This window comes from Lycorma delicatula, chromosome 4, assembly GCF_047948215.1.
Source record: "Lycorma delicatula isolate Av1 chromosome 4, ASM4794821v1, whole genome shotgun sequence".
Taxonomy (NCBI): domain Eukaryota; kingdom Metazoa; phylum Arthropoda; class Insecta; order Hemiptera; family Fulgoridae; genus Lycorma; species Lycorma delicatula.
Window position 1 is genome coordinate 90815565 of NC_134458.1, and position 25671 is coordinate 90841235.

The 25671-nt window shown below is 25.6% G+C and overlaps 1 protein-coding gene across 50 annotated transcripts in view; it reads left to right on the forward strand.

The window, feature by feature from the left end:
- Window positions 1–25671, forward strand: part of bt (projectin protein bent) — a 432362-nt gene that overhangs the window by 174187 nt on the left and 232504 nt on the right. For 31 of the 50 annotated variants that reach the window (XM_075363582.1, XM_075363597.1, XM_075363590.1 and 28 more), the window contains 6 exons: window positions 1259–1339; window positions 1798–1887; window positions 4351–4401; window positions 9546–9899; window positions 16784–16858; window positions 20090–20146. In XM_075363582.1, the coding sequence (XP_075219697.1) occupies window positions 1259–1339; window positions 1798–1887; window positions 4351–4401; window positions 9546–9899; window positions 16784–16858; window positions 20090–20146 (708 nt within the window). The remainder of the gene's footprint in view (window positions 1–1258; window positions 1340–1797; window positions 1888–4350; window positions 4402–9545; window positions 9900–16783; window positions 16859–20089; window positions 20147–25671) is intronic. The other 19 variants (XM_075363627.1, XM_075363629.1, XM_075363632.1 and 16 more) reach the window with 11 other exon arrangements.

A 25671-nucleotide genomic window follows, 5' to 3' on the forward strand; every position in this document is an offset into this window, starting at 1 on the left:
ATAATAAGCAAATCAACCACTAGCAGTTTACCTTATAGCTTTCACTCATTTCACTTAAACTCAGACTATTATCAGGCATCCTATAACATACCATATAAATGGGATTCAGTAGTCTGGAACACTTGTTGAACAAAAATGACTTATATTAATTAAAAAATTAATACCCAGTTTTATAAGGAATTACAAGCATACATTCTATATAAGTCTCTAATCTTAATCACTTACTTTTGTTTAAATTTTCTTATAACCAGTGTTGAATGTGCTACTGTTGGCTCATTCTTCTTATATTATTGTGTGTCATATCTCATTTGATTGTACACTGTATTGTATCTCATATGTTGTACGTTTTTTATGATTTTTTGAAAAAATTGTCTTGATTTTACATTTATATTATTATATTGTGCACAGATTATTTTCTTTTTGATAAGTGTTCCTTATAATACCTCATAATATATATATATATATATATATAACTTAATACAAAAATATATTACAGTTTTTTTCTACTTTTATGGGATTCTCTGATGATAGTTTGATTCATAATTGAAACATATCTTATAAATGTAAAATAATGCTATTCATTGAGGTTTATTTATTTATTACTTATATGACTATGGATTATGTTTGATAAAAACAAAGTTGAAATTGTTATCCATACTACCAGTTCAGATAAACTGTTATATAAAATTTGACCAATTTTTTTTTTTTAATGGGCCAAATGAAGAGTTGTTAAGAAATCACAATTTCATTTATTATTATTATTGTTATTCAAACAACTCTTACGTATTGAACAAAAGTCTATTTGTGTAATAATAGCTGTTTTTATTAACATTTTTTCTTATCACACTGAAAATGGATTAATATTTTTATCAAAAAAATATGAAAACTAGTACTTCAATTTAAATAATGTATAAAGTGGAACATGAACAGTAAGTTATAGTGCAACAACATATGACTGATTATTCCACAACTGAAATGTCTTAGGGTAATTGAATCTTATAAAATAAAAAAAATTAAGGTAAGGGTAAAACCTAACTTCTGATAGCATATTTAATAAACTAGTTCTTGTAGATTACTTAAACAAATACACCCGTTTGAATTTGTAATTGCGTGAAGTTATTAAAGTAGTTGTTACTGATCATATTTATCAGTGATCTAGAATAAAAAAACCCACACCGACCATTAAACAAAAAAATTATTGAAAAAAAATGGTTTAATTAAAATATATTTTTATAATTATTTTTGTGTTCTGATACAGGGTAAAAATGAAACAAAAATTGATGAAATAATACCAAAAAAAGATACAGAAACAAAGAAACCAGAAATTAAAACACCTCAGGTAGAAGTTTACAGATGTAACATCTTTAAATTAAAAATACTTATTTTACTTTTTGATATATAATTCTTCTTTTAACTATGTATTTTTACTTTCTACCATTACTGGTATTCAGATTGACAAAAGTTTTAAAAAAACTTTTTGTATCTTAGTAATGCATTTAAATTTCTATATTCTTCTACTTGCATTACATATTGTTACACTATACACAATCTTTTTCTTTCTTTGATTTTCCTGTATATATTTTTTTTAATTTGTTGTAGTTTATTTTACTGATTTAATTTTTCTCTTCTTTTATACTATTTGTAAATATTTATTCTTATATGGGACAGAATTTTTTATCTGGTTTTATTTTTGCTTAAATACTAGATGTTATTTTATCCTTTTAATAACTGTTTAATACTTATTTGCATTTTCTTTATCTTCTGTGCTTCTTTTTTCTATATTATTTGTAAAAATAGAGTGATGAATCAGAAGAAGAAGCAGAAGAAAGTGAGGAAGAAATAGATAGTGAAGAAGAAACACGTTTTACTGACACTAGGTATAAAAAGGTATGGTGTGTTTTATTTATTATATCGTATATCTATAAAATGTAAATTTAATTCACTTGTATGACTTATTTCCTAACAATTTCAATACTTTTTTCTTTTTAAAAAGAGATTTATTTTGAATTTTTAAACATGAATAATTACTTTTTTATGATTAAAAATATTCTTTTAAAAATTTTAGTTAATGTAAAATATTAGGTTTTAATATGTTCAATCAGTTAATATGATTTTAAACTACTGATATGATTATACAGTTCAGTGCTTCATAACCTTTTTTGAATCAAGACTTGTGTAAGATTAATGTTCTATTGGTATGGCCCCTCAGATTCCAAATTGAATTTATCAACAATTTTATAGTACGTTAAGCATGTATACTGTTTTAATATTGCCATTTTATTACAGGTGTACTGTTTTGTATTGTAAATATGTTGATATCTGTAAAAAAACACACACACACACACACACACACTCTGAAGAAAAAAACTTTCTAGCTTCCAGTTTTTCTAATAATTTAACAGCTAAGCCACAATTAAAAATCCAAGGATGGTTCAACCCACGATAACTTGTCATAGACATTATTTTCAGTTGGTAGTCAGTCTATGGACGGTATCCTTTAGCTGGCCCCATTTTCATATAAAATAACTATTTTGTTAAGCATTTTAAAGTGAAAAAATTAACAGTTTTATGATGACAAACGCCCATATTGAATAATGTGGTATTTCTCTCTCTCTCTTTTTTTAAATGTTTCACTTATACAAAAACTAATGCAACATTAATTTTGTCTCACCCAAATAAATTTTCATCCTTTAGAAGGTATTTTGCTGGATTTAAGTTACATTTTTTCTAACTTACTTTAGTAGGATGTACATTTTTTATGCATAAGTCCTAGCACTGATGACAATTCTTATAAAAATTTAAAGCATACTCTAATGTTATTAATTGATATGTTACTCTAATTTATTAATTGGTACTTTATTAAGTAATTTTTTATACAGAATTATTTTTTTTAATTTCTTTGACTTATTGCTGATGGGTCAGTTTTCTTTATCTGTTTCTTATATATAGTAAACATATAATAATGTTTTTTGTTTATTTTAAAAGTATGTTCAACATTACTGATCTGTATAAATAAGTTATCCAAGTATTTTTTATTCTAGATCATTGTCAAAGATATCTTCTATGAATAAAATAGTTAAAATACATAAACATTTTTTTAATCTCCAGTAGTCAGTTATTGGTAATATTTATAAATATATATCACTTAACAGTTAAAGATATAGTGACTTAACACAGACATATGTTACCTTTAATTGAGATCGGGTATATTACTTTTTTTAAATTTATACATTTTAATTTTTTTGGTAGAAGAATATCCCTGATGATGTCTTAGTGATGAAAGTATGTCAATAATTTACTTATATTGGTTAGTAAGATTAAATTCTTTCATTATTTTTCATTTTTATTTTGTACAATGAGTTTATCATCTTTGATAAAATTAAAATGTAAGGTATTAAAAATTTTGTATTTCTTTTAAATTCATCACACTTACGTTTTCATCAAATTAATCAAATCCACATATCATCAATATTCTGTGCAGAGGAATTAATCTTGACTTTCATGTCTGACACCCAAGCTAATATTAACTTATGCTTCTTGCAAGATTTCTTTCTTAAAAAAAAAAAACTGAACAGTCATTAAACTTAAATTAGCATTTCATATGTTTGTATTCAAAAATAAGGATTTGAAAAACATCTGTATATTATTGCATTGGTTGCAGAAAAAATGTTGTAATACTACAAGTATAATATTGCTGATAATAATTAACAATCATGCTGGCTCCAAATCTTTTTTTTATATTTTTCAGAATTGTCATAAGTTGTTGTTTTTTCGTAGGTTATGAGTATTTTTGTTACTTGTTATAAAGAGAGAAACATGTGAGTAACATTATGTGTAAAAACTAATTTTTAATGCTAAAAAAAGATTTGCCCTTTCTAGGCTAAAATACCTTGAAAGTAAACCAGAAATCATTATTATTTAAAAATTATTATGAACCATTGTACAAATAAGCCAAAGTCATATTTTTTTTCATTATAATACTATTTATGTATTTACAGATAAAAAATTGTGTATATATCTCTTTCGAAAAACACTAACTTTAGAAAATAAATTATCTAGTGAACATATTTATATAGTTAAAAAATATATGATGTACTTATTAAGAACATAAGAATGATATAATAAAATACAAAAATTTCACACTTACTAAAAAAAAACAGTGATAGGGTTTAGTTTTAATACTGTTCAGGGTTTCTTTTTAATTTTGTAAAGGAAGGTATAACAAGTTATATGTTAACATTAACTTACTCTTCAGGCATAAAAGTTAATCCATATAGAACATGTTAATTACAATTATTAGTGTTCTATGTATAACTACAAATATTTTTTTTTAAATTTTTTCGCAAACAGAGAGATGAACCACGTAAGAAGCCCACAGGAAGAAAACAATCAGACACAGAGGTATTTACAGAAATACTATACAACATACATTGACATTCACATACATATAAATGTTGATATTAAAAATATATATTTATTTAATAAAATAGAGTCCAATGTTTTCTTTTCACACACATTTAAAACATTAACTATTTTTATAATTAATTTAATCAGATATTATTTCTTGGTATTTCAGAATCATGTTTCTTTTTAGTATCATTGTGATATTAATTATTATCGATAAATAAAAAAAAATAAAAATATTTTACCGTATCCATTCCATTAATTCATACATATTTTTTTTAAATTTTCAATTAATTTGAAATTGACTGTTTAATTTTCTACTTTTTATTAATTTTATGTTACATGATTTTTGTAACATTCCTTACCCTTTTTTATTTTTAACATAAAAAACATGATTACATATTGTATGTAGTCTTTTTTTGTTTTATTAACTTTTTATTTTCTATAGTCACACCTTACTATCAACTATCTATAAAATAATTATATCCTTTTGCTCTCTGTTGATATATTAATAAACTTTTAACTCACTTTAAGCCATCCTCACTTTATCCTTATCTCTTTCTAACAGAAAAGATTCTTCTTTATAATGTATGTAATTATGAAATCATTACTTTTCTATCACTCATTTTTTTATTTTATTACAAGTATTAATTTTATTAACCTTATTCACATTGAAAGGGTTAATTAACACCTTTCTTTCATTTTATTGGTTTTATAATTCTCTTATGTTTAAAAATTCTACGTATTATCTTGCATGTTTTTTATTATTTTTGGCTTGTAGAATAATATTAAGGATATATCATAAGCTAATTCGTTGTCGACTACTACTCACAAGGTAAAATTTTATCATTATTATTTTATTATCTTTGTGTGTTTTTCAATGTGCTTTAATCATACTCTTAATTTTATGATACATAGTTAATAGATTATTTACTCATTGGGTTATTAATATTATCTTTTTTAATGATTCATTTCATTGAAATTCTGTTTCTGAATCATTTTTTCTTGTTTCGCATTGTTTATTAACAGAAAAGTATTTATTTGTTAAATTAAGTAATTAATAGTTATTACAAGATAAAACATGTTTTACTTACAAACATTAACTCATTGATACCTTATTTGCATATGTATATATATACTATTAAGGGTTAAAATTAAACTCAGCAATCCACCACAGTAAAGAATCTAATAATATTTCTAACCTTATTATTACTTCTTCATTTGTGCATTAAAAGTGCTTTTGAGGATTTTCCCTCATCATCAGTTGGTCAAAAATTTAAAAACTTTAAAATTATACATTAAGAAATTAAAATTATTGCATATATATTGTAAAATATGAAGTCAAAAATTAAAATTAAATATTAAAAATTAAACATTCTAATAATACCAAATTTTTTTTAAATTTTTATTAAGATTTTTTAAAATTTCCTATATGTGCCTGTGGCCAGCCACTGTATACAGCACTGTACTCTTAATAATTAGTACAAAGAAACATATGGACAAGAATAAAGGAAGAATTGATTTTACTAAATTAATATGTACATATATATACTCTACATACATGTATATGTATATTAACTAATAATAATTTATTTGTTATTAATTGAATCAATTTTTATTAAATTTATTTAATGTTTATAAAATAAATTCTTTTAACCCTTTCATTACAAAATGTTTATCTAAATATTCCAATTATAACAAACTATTCTACTGTTCTTCTTGTGCTAGTTCATTTTTAACTAATTTAAATAATTATTGATACAGACTGAAATTTTGGTCATCCAACTGATTAATGTGTAGTTAAAAAAGTAATTTTTTCAAATAATGTAAGTAATTAAAATGAGTGAAACAATCCATATTTGAATTTAGATTTTCTGGAAAATAAGTGGTACAGGTTTATCTCAGCTGACAGTCTGGCTTCTTGTGTAACACCTTGATAAAAAATAAGTAGTCCAACAAACCTTGAACTATCTGACCCTGCAGTACACAAGCACAAAAAAGACCAAATTCTAACTCTCTTGGCATTATTAATTATACAAACATACAACAAAGCAGACACACAATTAAATGAGCAAACAATCAAATTTGACATTCTTTTCAACTAAATTCTTATATATTCTGTTTAATTTTTTTTTAAATCTATCAGTATAGCATCAGCTGCCATCAAGCCTACAACACCAACACCATTCACTGAAAGTGGCTGAAATCATTGCAATATGAATTTTAAAAACTCAGTATTATAATAAATTTGGCTTGTTTTATCATTTAAACAGTTGATAATTTTAATTTTTTAATGAACGATATGCAAGAGATTTAAAAAAGAAATTAATAAAGTGAAAGGAGTAATTTATTCCTTTTATATTTATAGACATGTTTAAACAATCCTAATTTTATTAACCATTAGAATTTTTTTCTTTTTGAACAAATGATTCAGATAGTATTTAATTATCATATATATATATGAATGTTTGTTGATATCTTTTTTATTTTAAATAAATTTGAATCTTCAAAAACAGTACTTTTTGAACTGTTGAAAATACTTTGTTATACTTTTACTCATCTATCCAGTTGAACTTAAATTTTTAAGGAATGAAACTTTTAGTGTGGAATAATAAATACAATATTGTACAAAAATGACTGAAAATTAGAAAGATTTGTCATGGATTATAAATTACATGTGAAGTTCCTGAACTGTGTTTCTATTTAGCTCACTTATTGACATAGTACTAAGACACACTAAGTTTTTTCTCAGGGTCTGTTTAATTGTAAGTATGCTTATCTGTTGCTATTTATGCTTTTTTTGTTTTTATGTTTATATTCTTAGTTCCTGATAAAATATGAGCTCTTACTAATAGTTCAGAGTTTTAAGACTGTTTCTGATGTGCATTATGGAGCAAATAATTAAAAATAAACATAATAGTTTGGATAAACGTAAACTGGATAATAAAACAAATAATCAATGTATGTCTAGAACTACATCTGGTATACTTGTTTACCACAGTGTAGTTCCAAAAAAATGATATCCATATTGATTGTGTTTAAATGTTAATACCATCAATATTACATGGCATATTTCCTGTACTGTATTAAAACTACATAAGACAATGCTAGATGATAAGTGTACTGTCTTTAACATGGTTTTAATTCTGATATTTTGATAAATGTTTCTGAAGGTAATTCGTTCAACTGGTTATATCAAAATAGTATAACAAAATATGTTTAATGGTTTGTTGAAAAATAAAATACTGTTTTTGGTATTTCAAAATTATTTTTATGCATATAATTAAATTAAATTATATCAGTAAACCTGTCATATATAAAATCACACAAATATTATTCATTAAAATTATTTTACAGTAAGTATTTTTCTATACATTTCATAGTTAAAATAATCTTAATTAGTTTAATTTTTTATATTTATATCTATGAAATGGTGTTTTAGCAGCTTATCTTTTCATTCTGTGCAGTAATTTAATATAGCACCTCATCGTTTATTTATTTATTTTTTTTTTACTTTATTCTTACTTAATTTTTTTTAACATTTTACCTTGCATTTTCTTTCATTTTTATGTTTTTTAATTTAATTTTGTTTTTTTTTCAGTTCATTCTTTTTTTCTTATTTTATTTTTTTTATTTTGTATGTTGAATCTGAAATACTTATAGCTAAATATGTTTTATTGCCAAACTTGATTGTTAACCAAATTTCTGTTATAGAGTGTGTTTTATTGTTTATGATTTATTTATTCATTTTGTTTGTTGTTAATTTTTTTTTTACAGGCTTTTAATTTGTATTTGCCTCTCTCTCATTACAGCTTTTTATCCTTATTTAATTCTTGTATTATTTATATTCGCATATGTTTTGTATTTGCTTTTATGTTAGTGTTTTTTTTTTTATTACTTTCTATCAAATATTTGATAGATGAAAGGACATCACAACACATCATGTTATATATTTTTTAATTACTCTTTTCTTTACAGCAGTTTTAATCATTACTTGAAGAAATCTGTATATATATATATATATGACTCATTATTATTACAAAAAACAGTTACATGTTACTTATGTAATCATATGAGTGTTTGTCTATATTCATTTCTAAACATACATTAAGAATTAATTAATTAAATTAAAATTCATTCATAAGTTTCAGTAACAATTCATATGTCACAATTTACTGAAAGTTTTCAGCTTGAACTCATTTCTTTAGTTATATAACAAAATATATTAGTTAAACATCCACAATCTTGTTTTATATCAGCACTCCCTTTACCTGGTATACTATATAGCTATCACTGTATTGTTACTAGGGTTATATAACTGTCATTTATCATCATTATTACTGTCTTAGTAGTTGCATATACTCGTAGTTCAGATTTATTTTAATTTTATAAATATACATTAAAGACATGGCTGAAGTGCAATTAATTACATTCCATTTCATTTTAATTAATTAGAAGATAATTTAAAATTACCTGTTATGTAGATTTTAATGGTTGTAAAATTACTTTTCATTATTTTATAATATAAAAGTAATAGCTTTTGCAGTTTCAGGTATCATTTTATTTCAGTAACTGTTAAGAATTATGATATTTAAAAGTAGTATAATATATTCTAGCATCACTGTGTATAAACAATGAAACTCAACTATAGTTAGGAATTTCTGATGAAAGTGAAGTTCTTATATATATAAATTAAATCAGTAATGTGTTGTTCTGTGAAGTTCTTCAATTAATGTTTCCAGTAATTTTTTTTTACAAGTAAGATATCACAATATTTCACTAATGAAACTGGACATTATTTGAAAAAGAGGACTTATTTTAAGTTACACTTGGACAGTTTTTCTAATTGTATATACATTCTGTAGTTATTGTATTAGAAAATTCATAAAATATATGTTGTAAAATTGTTTATTTATATTAATGCTACTAGTATTTATATGTATATATACATATAAAAAAGAGGGATTTTGTTGTTTTAGTTTATCTGTAAAAATGGTTTAGATACATTTTTATTATTTTGTACAAAATTTGTCATAGATGTTGGTCAGTAAACGTTAATAATTGTGCATTTATTTAAGTGTATATAAATATATGTCATTCTCTGTAAATGAAGTGTTTCAGTTTTGTTCTCTTCCTCTTAGAATGAACAGGTTATAACCCAGCAAAAAGAAGAACAACCATCACTACAAAAACGTTCTGATAGTGTAACTTCGATTTCAAGCACAACTGAAAGCCGTAAAAGTATAGATTCAACGAAAGACGACTCAAGAAAATCTTCTATTGATAATAAATATGATAAATTTGGTAGACGTTTATCTAAATTTCCGATTGAAGAGAAAGATGGCGATAAAAAAGTTAAAAAAGTTGAAATATTTGAAAAAAGACATAGCGTTGGAGGTGAATCTTTTTTCAATGTTCAGTTAAGACCGACTAAGCGAATTAAAGAAACAGTCGTTAAAGAAGAAGTTAAACCTTCTTTAAATGAAATACCGAAGGTAAAATGCTTTCTGGATGTGATGTGCCTTCTTTTATGTTCACTGACTCACAAAGATATATCTGTTGTAAATATCTATGTTGGAATTTATCAGCATCTACTTTCTCACTAAATATCTGTTTAAGTGTGTTCTAAATTCTTTTTAAAGCCTGTAATACTTTACAGACTTATTTTCTTGAGTGTACTCTATCTTTTTCATTTAATTAAAGAAAACTTTTGTACACTTTACTTTTTATTTCTTCTAAAAATAAATCAACTATTTTTGTGACTATATAAAAACTTTTCATTAAATGTTTGTATATATTTTATATGTATATGTTTGCACTAAATGTTATCTCTTCTATATTAATAATAATATTTTTATGGTAATTTATTTTATGAATGTTACTTACAGTTTATTTTAAGACTTTATGGTTCTGGAAGACTTTCTGGCAACAAATTTGTATATAACTGTTGTATGGATTTACTTCACTATGGGACCTCTCTGTAAATTATGGTTGCTTCAGTGTCAATAATTGTGGTAACTTACGTGTCATCTATTGTAAATATATTTATTATTATTTTTATTATTATATCTTCAGTGTAAACTATTACATATGTGTTGTATTATATATAAATTCTTTTGTATATAAGCATATTTTCTTTAATATTTTCTGTGATATGTGTAATAATGTAAATTATTTTTCTTATATTATAAACATAAAATATATTTTGTACTATAATTACTTTTATGTTTTTTACTCTTTTACATAACATTACTTGTAAATTTAATTACTATTAATTTTTTTCTGAACACATAGATATGTATTTATATTTCACAATCATAAATAAACCCTGACTGATCAATGCTTGTCAGTTAAGATGTGGTGGAGTTATAATAATGTATTCCCAGTTATTGTATGGGTCAGATATACGCAGATAAATTATATTTTCATATATTTTTTTATGAAAAGTTATTCAAGAAAATTATTTTTTTTTTATATTTAATGAGATGTGTGGGCATCGACTGCTATGATCATTTAGCCCAAATGGAAATTTTTAGTGTATAAAAAATGTCATGCCTGACTAGGATTTGAATCCAGGACCTCCAAGTGAAATGCAAAGATACTACCATCTAATTTTTCCTAATTTTTCTTTTTGGAAAACAATTTAATTTTCTCCACAGTATTAATAAAATGTTAATGTAATGCGACTTCTATTATTATACACTTGATTTTATGAATGTTTTTCCTTCAGTATGTAATCATCTTTAAAAAAAATTAAGTCAAAACACTGTTATTCAAAAACATTGTCAAGCACATTCTCTAACTTCCTCTGTTTAAACCAATGAGATAATTAAAAACATTTCCTTGCAAAAGATATAATTGCATTGATTAAGTCTTTTACTCAACACATAATTCACATATCTAAAACATAATAATAAGCATGAGTTATTATTGAATTTTCTGTTTTTTGATAGTGAAATTACAAAGCTTTTAATAAACTATTTATACTGAAAGAAGTGGGATACCAAATCATAATTATTTGGGAAAATTTAAAAGAGATGCAGTTCAAAATTACTGGGAGAATAATTATAAATTAAAAAGAAATTCCCATTAGAGAGAAAATTCAAAATCATATAATGAGTTTTTATTTTTTTATTAATTAATCATATTATTACTGAGCTTTTGTGTTATTTATGATGTTCTTGCTGCTGAAAAATCCTATAAAATTCCATCTTCTTAACAGTAAATTCATCTTCTTAACAGTTTTTATTTCAAAATGATTGAAATATTTCAAAAATTAAATAAATTGAATTATTTCAAAATAATTAAATAACTTTCAATTAATGTTGCTGTTTTTAATCTCCTTGTTGTGACAAATAAGAAAGAATGTGATTCTGTTTCCTAATTAATGATGTAATTTTTTAGATTATATCTGCACTGATCAGATCTCCATTATCGTTGATTAGTAATTCAGTAGACTGTGTCAAAAAAAATATATATACATAAATTCTTGTAACAGAAGTAAAAAATTAAATTATGTAAAAAAGTCATCAAATTATACACAAGATAGTTTTATAAATTCTAACATACATAAATTCAAATCTGTTCAAATACAAATTCATTGTATGTGCACATATATATATATATATATATATATATATATATATATATATATATATGCATATCTATGTATCCATTTGTGTAATTATATGTGATAAATACTGGTAAAATGGTGTCTATCTGAAATAAGATACTGGATATATGTTTATTGTAACTAACACTTTTTTTTTGTTATATGTGTAATAATTTAATATTACAGAAAAAACATACTTTTGTTTATATTTTGGGTAATTGTTCTTCTGTTATTCATAAAATTTATTTTCTGTGTTACCAGAATATCTTCTGTGACTGATATTTATTTACTTATTTTTCACTGTATTTGTTCATTTTTCCTTACCTTAAAATTATTTTCTTTTTTGCAAGTTTTGTAAATATTGATTTCATTCTTCCTTCTCTCCAGCTTTATATATGAATATATGTATTTATTTATTTGCTATTGTAACTGTATTTACATTTTATCACTAAAATTTCTTTGATTTCTTTACAACCTACCTCAACTATTTGAAAATGTGATTTTTTTTAGTTTATCATCATTATGAAGTGATATAATGCATGAAATGATTCTATCACTTTTCATTTATTAGTAATGTCCATTCAGTTATATATTATTTCTATCCTTTAATGTCCTTTTTTTGTTTTACTTACTATATCATTTTAATTCAGTTTTGTTACAATATTTTTCATATATTATGTAATCTAATCTATTTATTTTTCTTCTGAATTGTTATAAGTAGGATTTTCTACTAGTTCACCTTGCAAAAATGCTTATTTTTATCCATTAACTTTATTAGTGTAAAGTTTATAATTCAAAAATGAATATACATCTTTTATCAAAATTTCCATCAGTGAATAATTTTTCTTATTTCTTATCCATGTCACTAGTTTTACACTGCAATTTTTGTTTTGTATATCTGTTTATGTTTTAAGTCTTTCAAATTATTATCCAGTACTCAAGTTAACATTTACTGGAACACATTCAGAAAATACTGATTAATACTGAAATGAGTTATGAGTTATAGTACCAACACAGTTTCAGTACAGATTGATACGTTTTCTGTCATATTCATTATACAACAGAAATATTATAGAATATTTAGTGAATTTAACTAAATTTACATTTTATGTGAGTAATTTTTATTCTAAATTTAAAAAGAAGCTATTTATAAAAACTGAAAACATTGTCAAGCTTTAGCACTATGGTTATCTGGTTTTTCACTCAATTTTCTTGCATTAAATACTTAGCAATTCTTTCCCGAGTTCTGTAATATCCTCTTTAAATATATTTTGTCATTCATAATTTATAATTGAGTAAACAAACAATTTTTCAGAAATACCTCAGTTATTTTTTTTCAATTAATTAAAAATCACTCAAAATGGATGGATGGAAATGAAATGTAGGTACTGGTTTTTTTTTTATATATATCAATTTTATTTTTAGTTCATATTTAAGTTTACTTAATTTAATTTATCTTGTACATTTAGTTACATCAGTTAATATCATTTTTATTTTAACTTTTTCTTATTGAAAAGTTCCTTCTACTTTTTATGTTTTTTTCTTTTTTTTAATCATTCTGCTATATGTACAGTAAATATTTTTATTAATTTGATTCATTTTCAACTAATTATATATTTCTTCCACATTCTTTTTTTGTATATTTTATTGTACAGTACCTTATCTTTCATAAAAAATTTGTCATTGTTGTTTCTTTTTTTTGTTGTATAAATATATGTCTGTGAAATTTTTTTTATAGAATTTGTGTGTTTTTCCAGAGTTTTTTTTGTTAAATAACTATAAATTTTAACATATTATCTGTGATTAAATGAAAATTTACTTGGTATTTTATATATATATATTTTTTTTGTGTATAATATATATTTTCTTATGGTTAATTCTTTTTCTTTACTATTTACTTGTATTTATTTTTTATAGAATATCATTATATATTTATATCAAGCCATCTTTATTTTTAAAAGGTTCATACAGTGTTCCTTTATTATGTGATTGCTATAGTAGTTTGAAAGCTATTAATATGAGCAAATTTGCAATTAAAGCACGTGCATGTATTTCCATCAGATGAATTGATATATTTTTAGTACTATAGTTTAATGATGTTAATTTTTATTTATAATAAATATTATTTTATTTTATTAAATATTAATTTCATTAAATTTTATTAGGTATATACTAAATTATGCATATTGGCTTTTACTGTACAAACTTATTTATATTAAGTTATTTTGTCTAATTCCAGTGTAAATTTATTTTTTAAAAATCAGTTATTCTGCTCATATTGTAAAATAATTTTGAACAATTTTTTTCTATAAAGAAAGTTGGATAAATTAAAAACATTTTGTAAATATTTTACTGGGTGCATTCCTGATAGACCAAAAGACACTAGTAGCAAAAGGCTTTCAGAGGATTGACTGAAGGGGAAATTACATTGGATGAAGGACACAAAAAGTTTGCAAATCTCCCATGTAATAACTCCAGTAAAATCTTATCAAACTCACTATCTATAAAAATAAGGGTCAGAATGCAATTTAAAACTCCATTCATCATAAAAACAACATAAATATAATATATAACCAGTAGTAAAAATAAATACCCACCAGTTAAATAGAGTAAGTTGGGGGTAAAATATCCCTGACACATACACACTTTCATTCTGTTCCATTCCAACTGTTCTAATACCTTATACCAGCTTTAATGATGTTGTTATTACTCAGTGCCTGATTGTATGAGTTGAAGATATTGATCTGAAAGAGAACATCATCAGAGTTCCTTTATTTATCACAGGAATCAAATGTTTTAATGCTTCTTTTTCTGTTGAAATTTCATCCTTAATACCAATTTCCTGCCACCTGTAACAGCCACCATGAACCATCTTTTGTATATTTTTAGTTATTATGTACAGCAGTGTGCAATCTTTCATCTAAATAAAGTATAATTTTATATGGAGATTTTTAACTAGTGAGTTACTTAAAAATGTTTATTAAATTTGGCTCTGCTGTTGGGATTTAACTCTTTCTTCACTTTCTTTAAAATATGGATTGCTGCTTCATGCTGTTATATTCATAATGAAACCATATAATTCCGAGAGAATGTACTTTATTTAATTTCTTACTGTGAATTACTTCTTAACCTACAGTAAATTATATATTTTAAAATTTTTTCCGTGTAGATCGATAGTTCAAACTTTAATTTAATTTAATGAAAATAAGTTTGTACTTAAAATATATTAAAATTATTCAATTATTTTAAGTAGCGGAAACTTTTCAAATAATAAATATATACAGGATCTTCTTTAGAATGAAATGAAAAAACAGTAACTGAATTTTTAACTAAGATGATTGAAGAACAATAATCTTCTTCTTTAATGCAAAGAAAAACCTATGCTGATTGGTTACTGGAATAAAATCATAAATAAAAAATGCCAAAGAACCATTTACAAAAAAAATAAATAATAAATACCTAAAATTAGACGTGCATTTTTTCATTTCAATTGTTAAATTGTAATCATCGGTAGATGTTTCAGAATAAATTGAACAGAATCTAAAATAAATAAAAGAGATATTTTGATAATAACATGAAAAAATTAGTATTAGTTGATTAATAAATAATCAATACCTTTGAAGAAAAGATTCTTATTTTTTATCTTAATTAAATGTTTTTGTATAATTATTAGTTTTTATTATTTATTTTATTTAAAATTTTATTTTTTTATTTATATTTTACCTTTATAATTACCCTGTACCTACTAATTATTATGATTTATAATTTATTTTTTTTTTGTTTTTTAAATGGTTTTTGAAGAGGTTCTATTTATGATTTTAATCAAATAATTTTAATTACATTGAATGTAATTTTTACTGTTCATTTTGATGGATGTAGATTTCCTGGAAAGTGCTTATGTGGAAAAATTCAGAAAAAATAGCAATTAACAACTTAGGTTAAAGATATCTATTTGCATATTATATTGTGTCCAAAATAGTGAAAAATAAGTTTCATAGTGTATTATATAGTTAACATGTTAATGATATGGTCTTTTTTTTCTTATATTTCTAGTTTATATAAAATATTTTTATATAAACTAGATTCCAAAAAAAAAAAAAAATAGAAATGTATTGGAGTAATAAATAATAATAGTAAAATTATTTAATAATAACATTATTTATTTTTTTGTCAATTTTTTATTAGAGTACTGCATGTGAGATAATAATTTTCATAGCCAATAATTATAATTTTAATTTTTTAAATTTATCTCAGTGAATAGTTCTTACAGGATGTAAGTTTTTTTTTTAATTAAGAAACTTCTTTTTGTACTTTAATATAATTATATGTATTATCAATCTTCGGCCATGTGTTTTAGTTTAAATAAAAATACAAGCTTTTTTTAATAGAAATAATATTAACCGTATCTTATGATAATGAATTAGTACAAGTTTTATTGTGATACTTTGTATTTTTACTGCAATATGTATTAGTATTGTCAGCGAAACTAAATATTCATGTCTATATTAACTTAATGTCCGTCACATTTCCTATCTTTTGTTTTTACACATCTACCCATGATACATTATATTCCTTTCATTCTCTAAATTATCACCATTACATTTTATTATAATACTGTTTATCTCTTTTTCAACTTAAAATATACCTGTTATTCATATATTATATATATATATAATATATGAATAAAAATTTTTTTTTTTTTTTTGCTGTTTATATTACATTCATATTTCATGCTTGCACAATGTCCTGTCTGATTTTTGCATGTAGAAAATTGAACCTAAGCTCAAAGATGAACCAGCCAAAAGGAAGCTTTCTGAAGTTAAAAAAGTGGAGGAAAAGAAGGTAATTTTTAAACTAGAATATGATGCATTTTTCTTTTATAAATATTTTAATTTAGTGGTATTGTAAAAATATGTTGATTGGTGTACATTTAATGTGTTAAATTTACACATTGTTTAATTATGCTCTATTTAGAAGGTTTTTATTACATTTTTTTTTTTTTATATTATCTTGTTGAAAAAATATACACAACAGTTGACTTGAACATAAATTTGGTTAATTATTAATAAAAGATAATATTTAAAGTAAATAAATATACATTTAGATTTTTGTGCATTTATTTAAGTAGCTATACAGTAAAACTTCTCTAAACTGCAATTTATTGGAGTTTATACATTTATCGGTTTTGCAATTCTTTATATATACTAAAAAATTGTAAATCATACTTGTGAATGTCACTTTTAATCTACTCGTATAGAACTGTTTTTGAACTTAAGGCTTTTGCAGTAAGATGATATACATATAACCAAACTTTATTAATTTTTATTTTTAATGAATTAGAAATTATTAAATTAAATAAGTACTGTCTGGAGAGGATTTTTACACATATGAACATGCCAGTTGTAACCATGGCAATGAGTTACAGGTATTTCTTCTCAGTAAGGATTATAAGTAATACTGATTTTGTATTGAGTTTCTGGTGATTTTTTTAATATTTCAGATAAACAATTACATCATTGTATGCAATCATTATTTTACTTTGCAAGTCATATAAATCAGTTTATAGCAGTTATTTAACATCTTTGAAGTCCAAAATCTTTTTATGTATTTAATATTGTAAACAATCATGCAAATTTTAAGTTTGTTTTAAAAATAACTGATTTTAATAAATAAACAGTTTTAGCAATGAGGAATTTTAACAAGAAAAGAACTGGTATTTATTTTTATCAGAAATCACTGAGATGTTTTCTGTTTAATAGTTATCTTTAGAATAGAAGACAATTAAAAAAATAGGATTACATCTATTTCATCATTAATGATTTTCACTTTTTACATAACAATTCCTGTGTTTATTTGTTTGGAACTGATAAGGTTTTCCTTTAAGATAAGTTTCTAGTCGATAGATTGTTTTGGTTTAGTGACGTTTTGCTTACATATTACTTAAGGCATAAGTATTACTTAACAGTATGGGAAACAAAGTTGCCACACTTTCAGACAGTTTTGGTTATAAATTTACACACTTGGAATACTTAATTCTATTCTTTTAAAAATTGTTTAGATATTTCCTTTATCTGTGCATAATTTGTATAACAGTTATAAGAATTAACAAATACTCTTTATTTTACCAATTTTTTCATTTTTTATTATTAAGTATAATCATCAGTAATTATGTTTTTATTGTATTTATTATTAAGTTACTAAGTTTATTATTAGTTGTTATGATTATATTTATTGCTAGAACTTTTATTACATCTGATAACATGTTACAGTTTTCACATACCCTCTGAGACAACTTCAAAGTGTCATATTCATTTTAGTTGTCTTTAACAAGTATTTACATTATTTTTATTTTTTTCTAAGACTTGTTATTTACTTTTTTAATTCTAATAACTCATTCAAACTCACCTAACTTCACATGTCATCTAATTTTTTGTGCATTAAAAAAAGATTTCTTTTTTAATTATTATTTTACGATATCTTAATCTTCACTCTATCTTTTTCTTCTATTTTTCTTTAAATATAAGGAAAAAATTTTTTCAGTCTATCAAAGAAGAGTATTACTTTTTCAAGAGATTAAAAAATTATTTATAAAATCATAATGACCCATCTGTCTCATGAAGGACAATCATGTTGTAATTAACATAGCATCAACATTAACATAATGTGTTCAGTAGATCTGAGAGTAGAGAAAGTATATGTTAATTTAACAGTTAATATACTGTTAGTGTGGAATAACAATAAACAGCCAATCCTTTTTCTATAAAAGTTGTGCAAATTTGTTTATTAAAATCGTTCAGAAACTAGATTATTTACAGTTATTGTTTTATTAATGAATAATTTATTTTTTTACATATTATGTCATCATCAGAGACCTGTTATTAAAAAATAACACATTAAAATTAAAAAAAAAGTTATCTAAAAAAAGAAATGGAACAAAATAGAGCAAGCAGTTTTTTTCATATACTGAGAATTTTATATATTAAGTTTTATTCTAAAAATTTTGATATTTGTTTTTAGTAATTCTTCTCTGATGGTAATGACATAATTTTTTCAAAAAATATTTGATTTTATAATATTTGGTAAGTAAACTATTTATAGTTTCTGTCTTGGTAGTTTTATTATGCTCAATGTTGAGCATAATTTATATTTAGTGAAGAAAGGATGTTTGAAAATATACATCTTTATTTATTTGTAAATAATGAATGACTTTCCATTCATTTTTATTTACATTAAAAAATAATGAAAATATTCTTGTTGATAAATAGTTTTATAAAATAGGTAATTTAAGATAATTAGATTTTAAGATTTATTAGTACTGGTACTAAAAATTTCTGCTTAAAGTTTCTTATTTCTTACATCTTGTATTTTTATTTAGTTACCGGAATAAATTACATTAACATTTTTAGTATGTGATCATACTTTTTCTTTTATTGAAATTATTACTTTTTTGATTTATTTTCTTTTTAATTTTCCCTTTTATTCTCAATCTAAGTAATTTTTTGTTCGTTTATTAAGTTGAAATTTATTTTTATTTTTGTACCTACGTAATACATTTGCATTTATCATCATTTTCTATTGAAATAATTTTGGCAGAAAACATACAAATGTTGGTCAACAAGTAGTAATTTTGACTTTTTTATTTTGTGGAAATATTTTTTTTTTTTTAATTTTTTAAAGAAAAGGAAAGTAAGTTGCATGCTTGTATGATATTGTATAATACAGGTTTTTTTTTGTTTATGAAACAGTATGTTTTTGAAATTTTTTTTTTTTTTTTATACTGGCTTGTTTTATTTTGTATTTTGATTGCAACTGAAAATTATATTTTTGTTTTTGATAATATATTAAAGGAAGCAAAATTTTTTTACCATTTTTTTAATTTATAACTTTATAAAATTGAACATAAATATTTGTAGTTGTTACATTTTAATTTAGGCATGTTTTAAATTGTTTTTAATTTAAATTTATATTAATAATTGTATATAGGCACTTTTTTAAAAGTGTATTTTTTAAGAGCTTTTATGTTGAATTTATAGATTGTGAATTAATATTTTTAAATTGTTGCATGGTATACAGATTGAAGAATCGAAAGTTCAGCTTAATGCAGTTGATAAGAAGAAGCCTGAACCTAAGGTAAGCATTATTCTTTAGATTTACATTAAATTCCTACATTTTAGTAATAAACTTTCTGTTCACTTTTTTTTTTTTTTTTTTTTTTTTTTTTTTTTTACTGTCATCATGTTTACGTCATTACACATTTAAATCATAATTTTTAATGTTTGTTGCCATTATGTAATTTTTATTTTCATTTTTTTCATGTTTCCTTAATTCATCAATACTTTTTTTTTACTTATTGTATTACAAAATAATATGTTTTTAATATTATAGAATATTAATTTTTCTTCATTTCTGTTTTAAAGGTTTCATCAGCTTTTATTTTATTTTATTTTTTAATTGACTTTATCTTTGTTATTGAAATTAAGATGAAGATGAGTGTTTTGTAAATACATTCTGTCTGTATGATTACTGTTTTTTTTTTTTTTTTACCAAGGTAAATAAATTTGATAAAGTTGTTCTTTTTTATTTGTTTTTTGTTTTTTTTGTTTTGTATTATTTCAGAGCAATGTGGAATCTTCCTGCTCAATTTATTTACTGCATATACTATCAGAATTTATTAAATATAATAATTATGCTGTATAATAAAATTATAGTTACTTTCTATTAACCCATTCGTTTAGTTTGAGTGTATTTTGCTCAGAATTAATTATTGTAAGAAATAAATTGAATTAAAATTACATATACAAATTAATTTAAAAAAAGATTTTGAAAATCTTTAAATTAAAAAAATTTTTAACATTAAAATTCTAATTTTTATCGTATTCAATAAATAACAATTTTTTGTTATTATTTTCATCAGAAGAATTAGTAAACCAATGGGTTAAATACATTTTTTAGTATAAAATCTAATGTAGCTATTTAGAGGTGAATTAAAACAATACTTGTTTCAAAATATTACAATCATTCATACTACAAGTATTACAATCACATAATTTTGTAGAAAATTAAGTCCTTTCATTATATTTTTTACTAACAAAAAAAAATTCATGCCTGTAAAATGATACTTTTAAAAAATATTTATACATATCAGGCCTTTTGCATATGAACTAGTTTCACATCATAGGCAAATTTCTAATCAATAGTCGAACCACATTACAGAGCTGAAATGCATTGTGTTTCATATCACTTGACTATGTCTACTCTGTTATATAAACATTAACTCATGTTTTATCAGTTGTGATTACAACTGATAGGTGGTTGATTTCAGCTCAACTGTTGCGTTATCTATTGCTAGTCAGGCTTCCCTAGCTATTTGCATTAGTTGTACCACAATGATCAGGTGAACAAACAGTGTTTGCAACTAGCTAATTTTTTGTAATGTGCGATTTAAGTAGTTTTTTATTTTTGTTTTTTATCAAGAATTTAAAAAACATCTTTGAAATTAATTAATTAAAATTATTCATAAGCTTTAATTTAATCTGAAATCAATTACCTAGGTCTTGTGTCAAGAGCAGTAATAGGTTTTTAAAATTATAATAGAATTTCAAGATTGTTCTCTAGCTTTTTATGGTGATGTTTGTTTTTCTGGAATTTATAAATTATTTTTGCTGTCAAGTGAACTTTGTATGCACCATATTCACCCATTCAACAGTGCAATTTTCCATTTAATGTTAACACATAAAACCTGTTGTTATATGTATTTTCTCTTTTTTTCAATGTAACTTTCATATTGAAACCTCAATAACTAAGTTTCAGCTTTACAGTATCTAGCTAAAATCAATTGTTGCAGTTTTAAGAAATATTAACAAAAGATTTATGAAAATCAGTTGAGAAACATTTCAGCAGCAATATATATATACTTGAAAAAATAGTATATTACATTTCTTATGAGGCGGGAATCCTCTTGGGAGTGTGTAGGAAAGGACTTAAAAAAGATAGAATGTAGAAAGGTTTTTAACAAAAAAAAAATAATAATAAAATTAAGGTAAGGAAAGAATAATAATTCCTTCAACTTAATTTTACTGGTACAAAATTTTCAAAATATAAATTTTAGGAAATAATGTAAGGAATACTTTATGAAAGAAAATCTATATGGTATTTTATTTTCATTTGTAGTGCATTTTTCACTTGCAAGCTTAAAAAAGCTTATTCCTCTTTTGTATTTTTGAAACTAAAGCAGTTATTCAAACTTAAATATTTTCTCTGGAAAAAAGTACAATTTTCAAAGAACGGGCTTTTGGAAAATAAAAATAGAAAATATGAGTTCTTGTGAAAATTTTAATATTTTTCATAAAAAAACAAAGTTGTCATTATTACACGTCATTCTAGTTTTGTTATGTATGGAAATTAGAAAATATTAACACCTAAATTAGTTGTAACATGATTATATAGAGATGATACAAAGGTTTGAAGAAGTTATGTTCAATGAATGACTATTCTGCATTTAGTCACGAGAGCCTTTTCAAAAATTACTATACTGTATGAACACAGTACCAATTCGATCAGTTTTTTTTACTTTTTCACTTGACAGTAATAAATATTTTATATATTAATATTAAATATTATTTTCTCTCAAGAATAATACAGTTAGTTACTAATACTACATTTAAAAAACAGCTAAATGTTAAGCCTATTATATTTTATTTAAAGTAGATTATGATTTAATAATTTTAACAGATGACAATTTTTATAGTTGAATTTTATTTTATTAAACTGTTATTGAAGTTAAAGACTTCTTTCCATATGTAAAGTCATTAAAAGCTTAACACACACATAAGTTATTAAGAGCTTTATAAATAAATAAATATATATATATATATATATATATAAGTACTCTCATAAGAGTATTAATCTATGCATATTAATTCCAAATACAGTGAATTCAGTGAATGAATACAGTGAAAACAATGAAAACAGTGATAACATTTAATTAATAGTATTTTATAAATAGTATTACTGTATTATTCTGAGAAATTTTAATTGCATTTTGCAGTTTTTCATTGCTGATTATGAAGTAATTTTTGTAATTTGCATTTTTGATCTTTTTTTCTCTCCCCTACTCCCCTGGGCCGGACATACAATTAAGTAAAGCTCAGCCCAGGAGAGTGTCCTTAAAACTCTAATCCCCATCCGTTCATTGAAACCGGCACACCTCGGCATGCCGGCCCTCACAACTGGGGCTGTTCGTCCTTCCCCTACTCTAAAAACCCCAATTTCTGCTCTCCATGTCCTTTGCTCGAAGCACATCATGGGCAAACACCTCCACTGCACTCCAGTTATCAACAGAGCTCAACATGTGAGCCACAATGTCTTCCGGTGCTAGTCCAACAATATCCGCTATGGCTTGGTAGCTGATCCACTTCGGACAATGAAACACCATGTGCTCAGCTGAGTCCTTTGCATAACAATACATGCACACCAGTAATTCCCAACGGCCAAAACGATGAAAGTAGGCCTCAAAGCAGCCGTGTCTGGACAGCACTTACGCAGTATAAAAGGTAACCTCGCCATACCGCCTATTGCACCACATCTCTAGGTTCGGGATTACCCTCTTCATCCACGCTGCCTTTCTTCAATTCCTTCACCTGTCATACCAAATGCGCAGTGTAGTCGCCAACACCTCTGCTCTGCCAGTACCACCATTTCTTTCGATCCGCTTTCGTATCAACAGAGCTACCAGGGGAACAAATGCCAGCACACACACCACCTCATAGGAAACAGTCCTGTAAGCCGAGACCACACCCAACAAAGCCTTACGGTTAATGCTTTGCAGTTGCTGAAGATTTCTTCGTCGTTCCACCACCACTCCTCAAACCGGTGCCATGTATAACAGGGCGGACATCATGGCCATCATAATCACCTTGCGCTTAGACTTCTTGGGAGCAACTTGCGACGTCATCTGCCTTCTCAAAGATAACAGGGTTTTCTCCGCCTTATTACAACTATCTAGGACATGTTTGCTAAACCGACTCGCCTTATTGATGGTGACACCTAATTATTTGACAGTAATCAGAGATTGCAAACAATATTCGCCTATCCTTAAGGCAATATGGCCAACCCTCCTCCTACCGTCAGGGTGATAAATTCACTCTTCTCCAGTGCAGTGGCGAGGCCATATCCCTTCATCCAAGTGTCAGTCACCGCCAGCGACTCATTGCCTTTCTCCTACAACTCTAAGTCCGTTTTCCTGCTGACCAGCACAGCTAGATCGTACGCGTAGGTAGTTTTCGTATTCTCTGGCAGACGAAGACGAAGGACACCATCGTAAAAGATGTTCCAAAGGAGAGGCTCCAAGACTGACCGCTGCGTGACCCCCCCCCCCTGTACATCTGAAACCGCAGACACTCGCATTGCGTTTCGGCGGTCACAAACCTGTTTGGAAAAAATATTCATTTATCTGCTGTTGAAGGTACCTGCTGATGCCTTTCTCAGTCAAAGCCGCCATGATTGCATTTCAAGGGACGGATACGAATACATTCCGAACATCTACTAGAATCAATATCGGCATCCACCGAGTCCGCCTCGTCCCCTTTCTAACTGTTGCAGCCCAATCTACCACTTGTTGCACTGCCTGTACGGTCGACCGGCCTTTCCTGAAGCCATGAATGTCCTCTCCAACATCCAACGGCAACAATCCGATCCACCAATACTCACTCAACCATCTTCCCTATCTCTTTCCAATACATTGGGAAGGAGCCACTCATCATCCTCTTATTCACCAGCTCCACAATGTCCCACGGAATTTGTTGCATTAAGCCCTTGAGGACCCGGGCTGGTGTACCACCAGAACCTGGACTCTTGTTGTCCCGCAGCCTATTAACCGCTGACGAGACCTCCCCGAACGTAAGGCGTCTTCTTTCAAACTCATAGGGCCCGATCGTCTCCTGTTCACCACAGAGGAAAAGTCTCGCCACCTCTCTCCTGGCTATCTCGTCCGTCAGGACAGGCAGGCATCTCCCAAACCGCTTGGTGATGATGCTATATGCCTGCCCCCAGGGATTGTCCAGGTCCGCATGCAGTTCAAGCCACTTCTGCCGCTTCGCTTCTTTAATCTCGAAATTAAGTCCTCCTACAGTTTATATATCGCTGAGCGTCTATCTCATAACCCAGTCAGTTGCCGTCGGAGCCTCTGCTTGAATCTTCTCAATCGCTGTAACTCACGACGAAGCCGCGCGACATGTGGCGTCCACCATTAGGCGGGCCTGTGTGTCCCTCGTGGTGACCGGGAAGGCAGACATTTCACGATGTATCACATCCTGAAGAACCTCCGGCGATAATCGGAGCTCGTCTCTAAAACAGGTTTAACTGGTTTGCCAAGTCCTTCAATCCTCCAGGAACAGGGTCCTCCTCTTCAGACGACACCGGCCAAATCCTTTTCATCCACTTAGACTCCTGTCACTTTGAATGTGCCTCCGAGGTCCCAGGAATACCTTTCTCCACTGATCCCGCAGACAGGAGTGAACCATGACACCGCAACTTGTCACTACCGTTATCAGGGCCGTATTCCAGTTCACAATAACGCAGTAACACAGCTAGTCAATGTTATCAAGAGACCAGACACTGCATTTTTGACCTGTACATATTACATAGCACTTATCAGT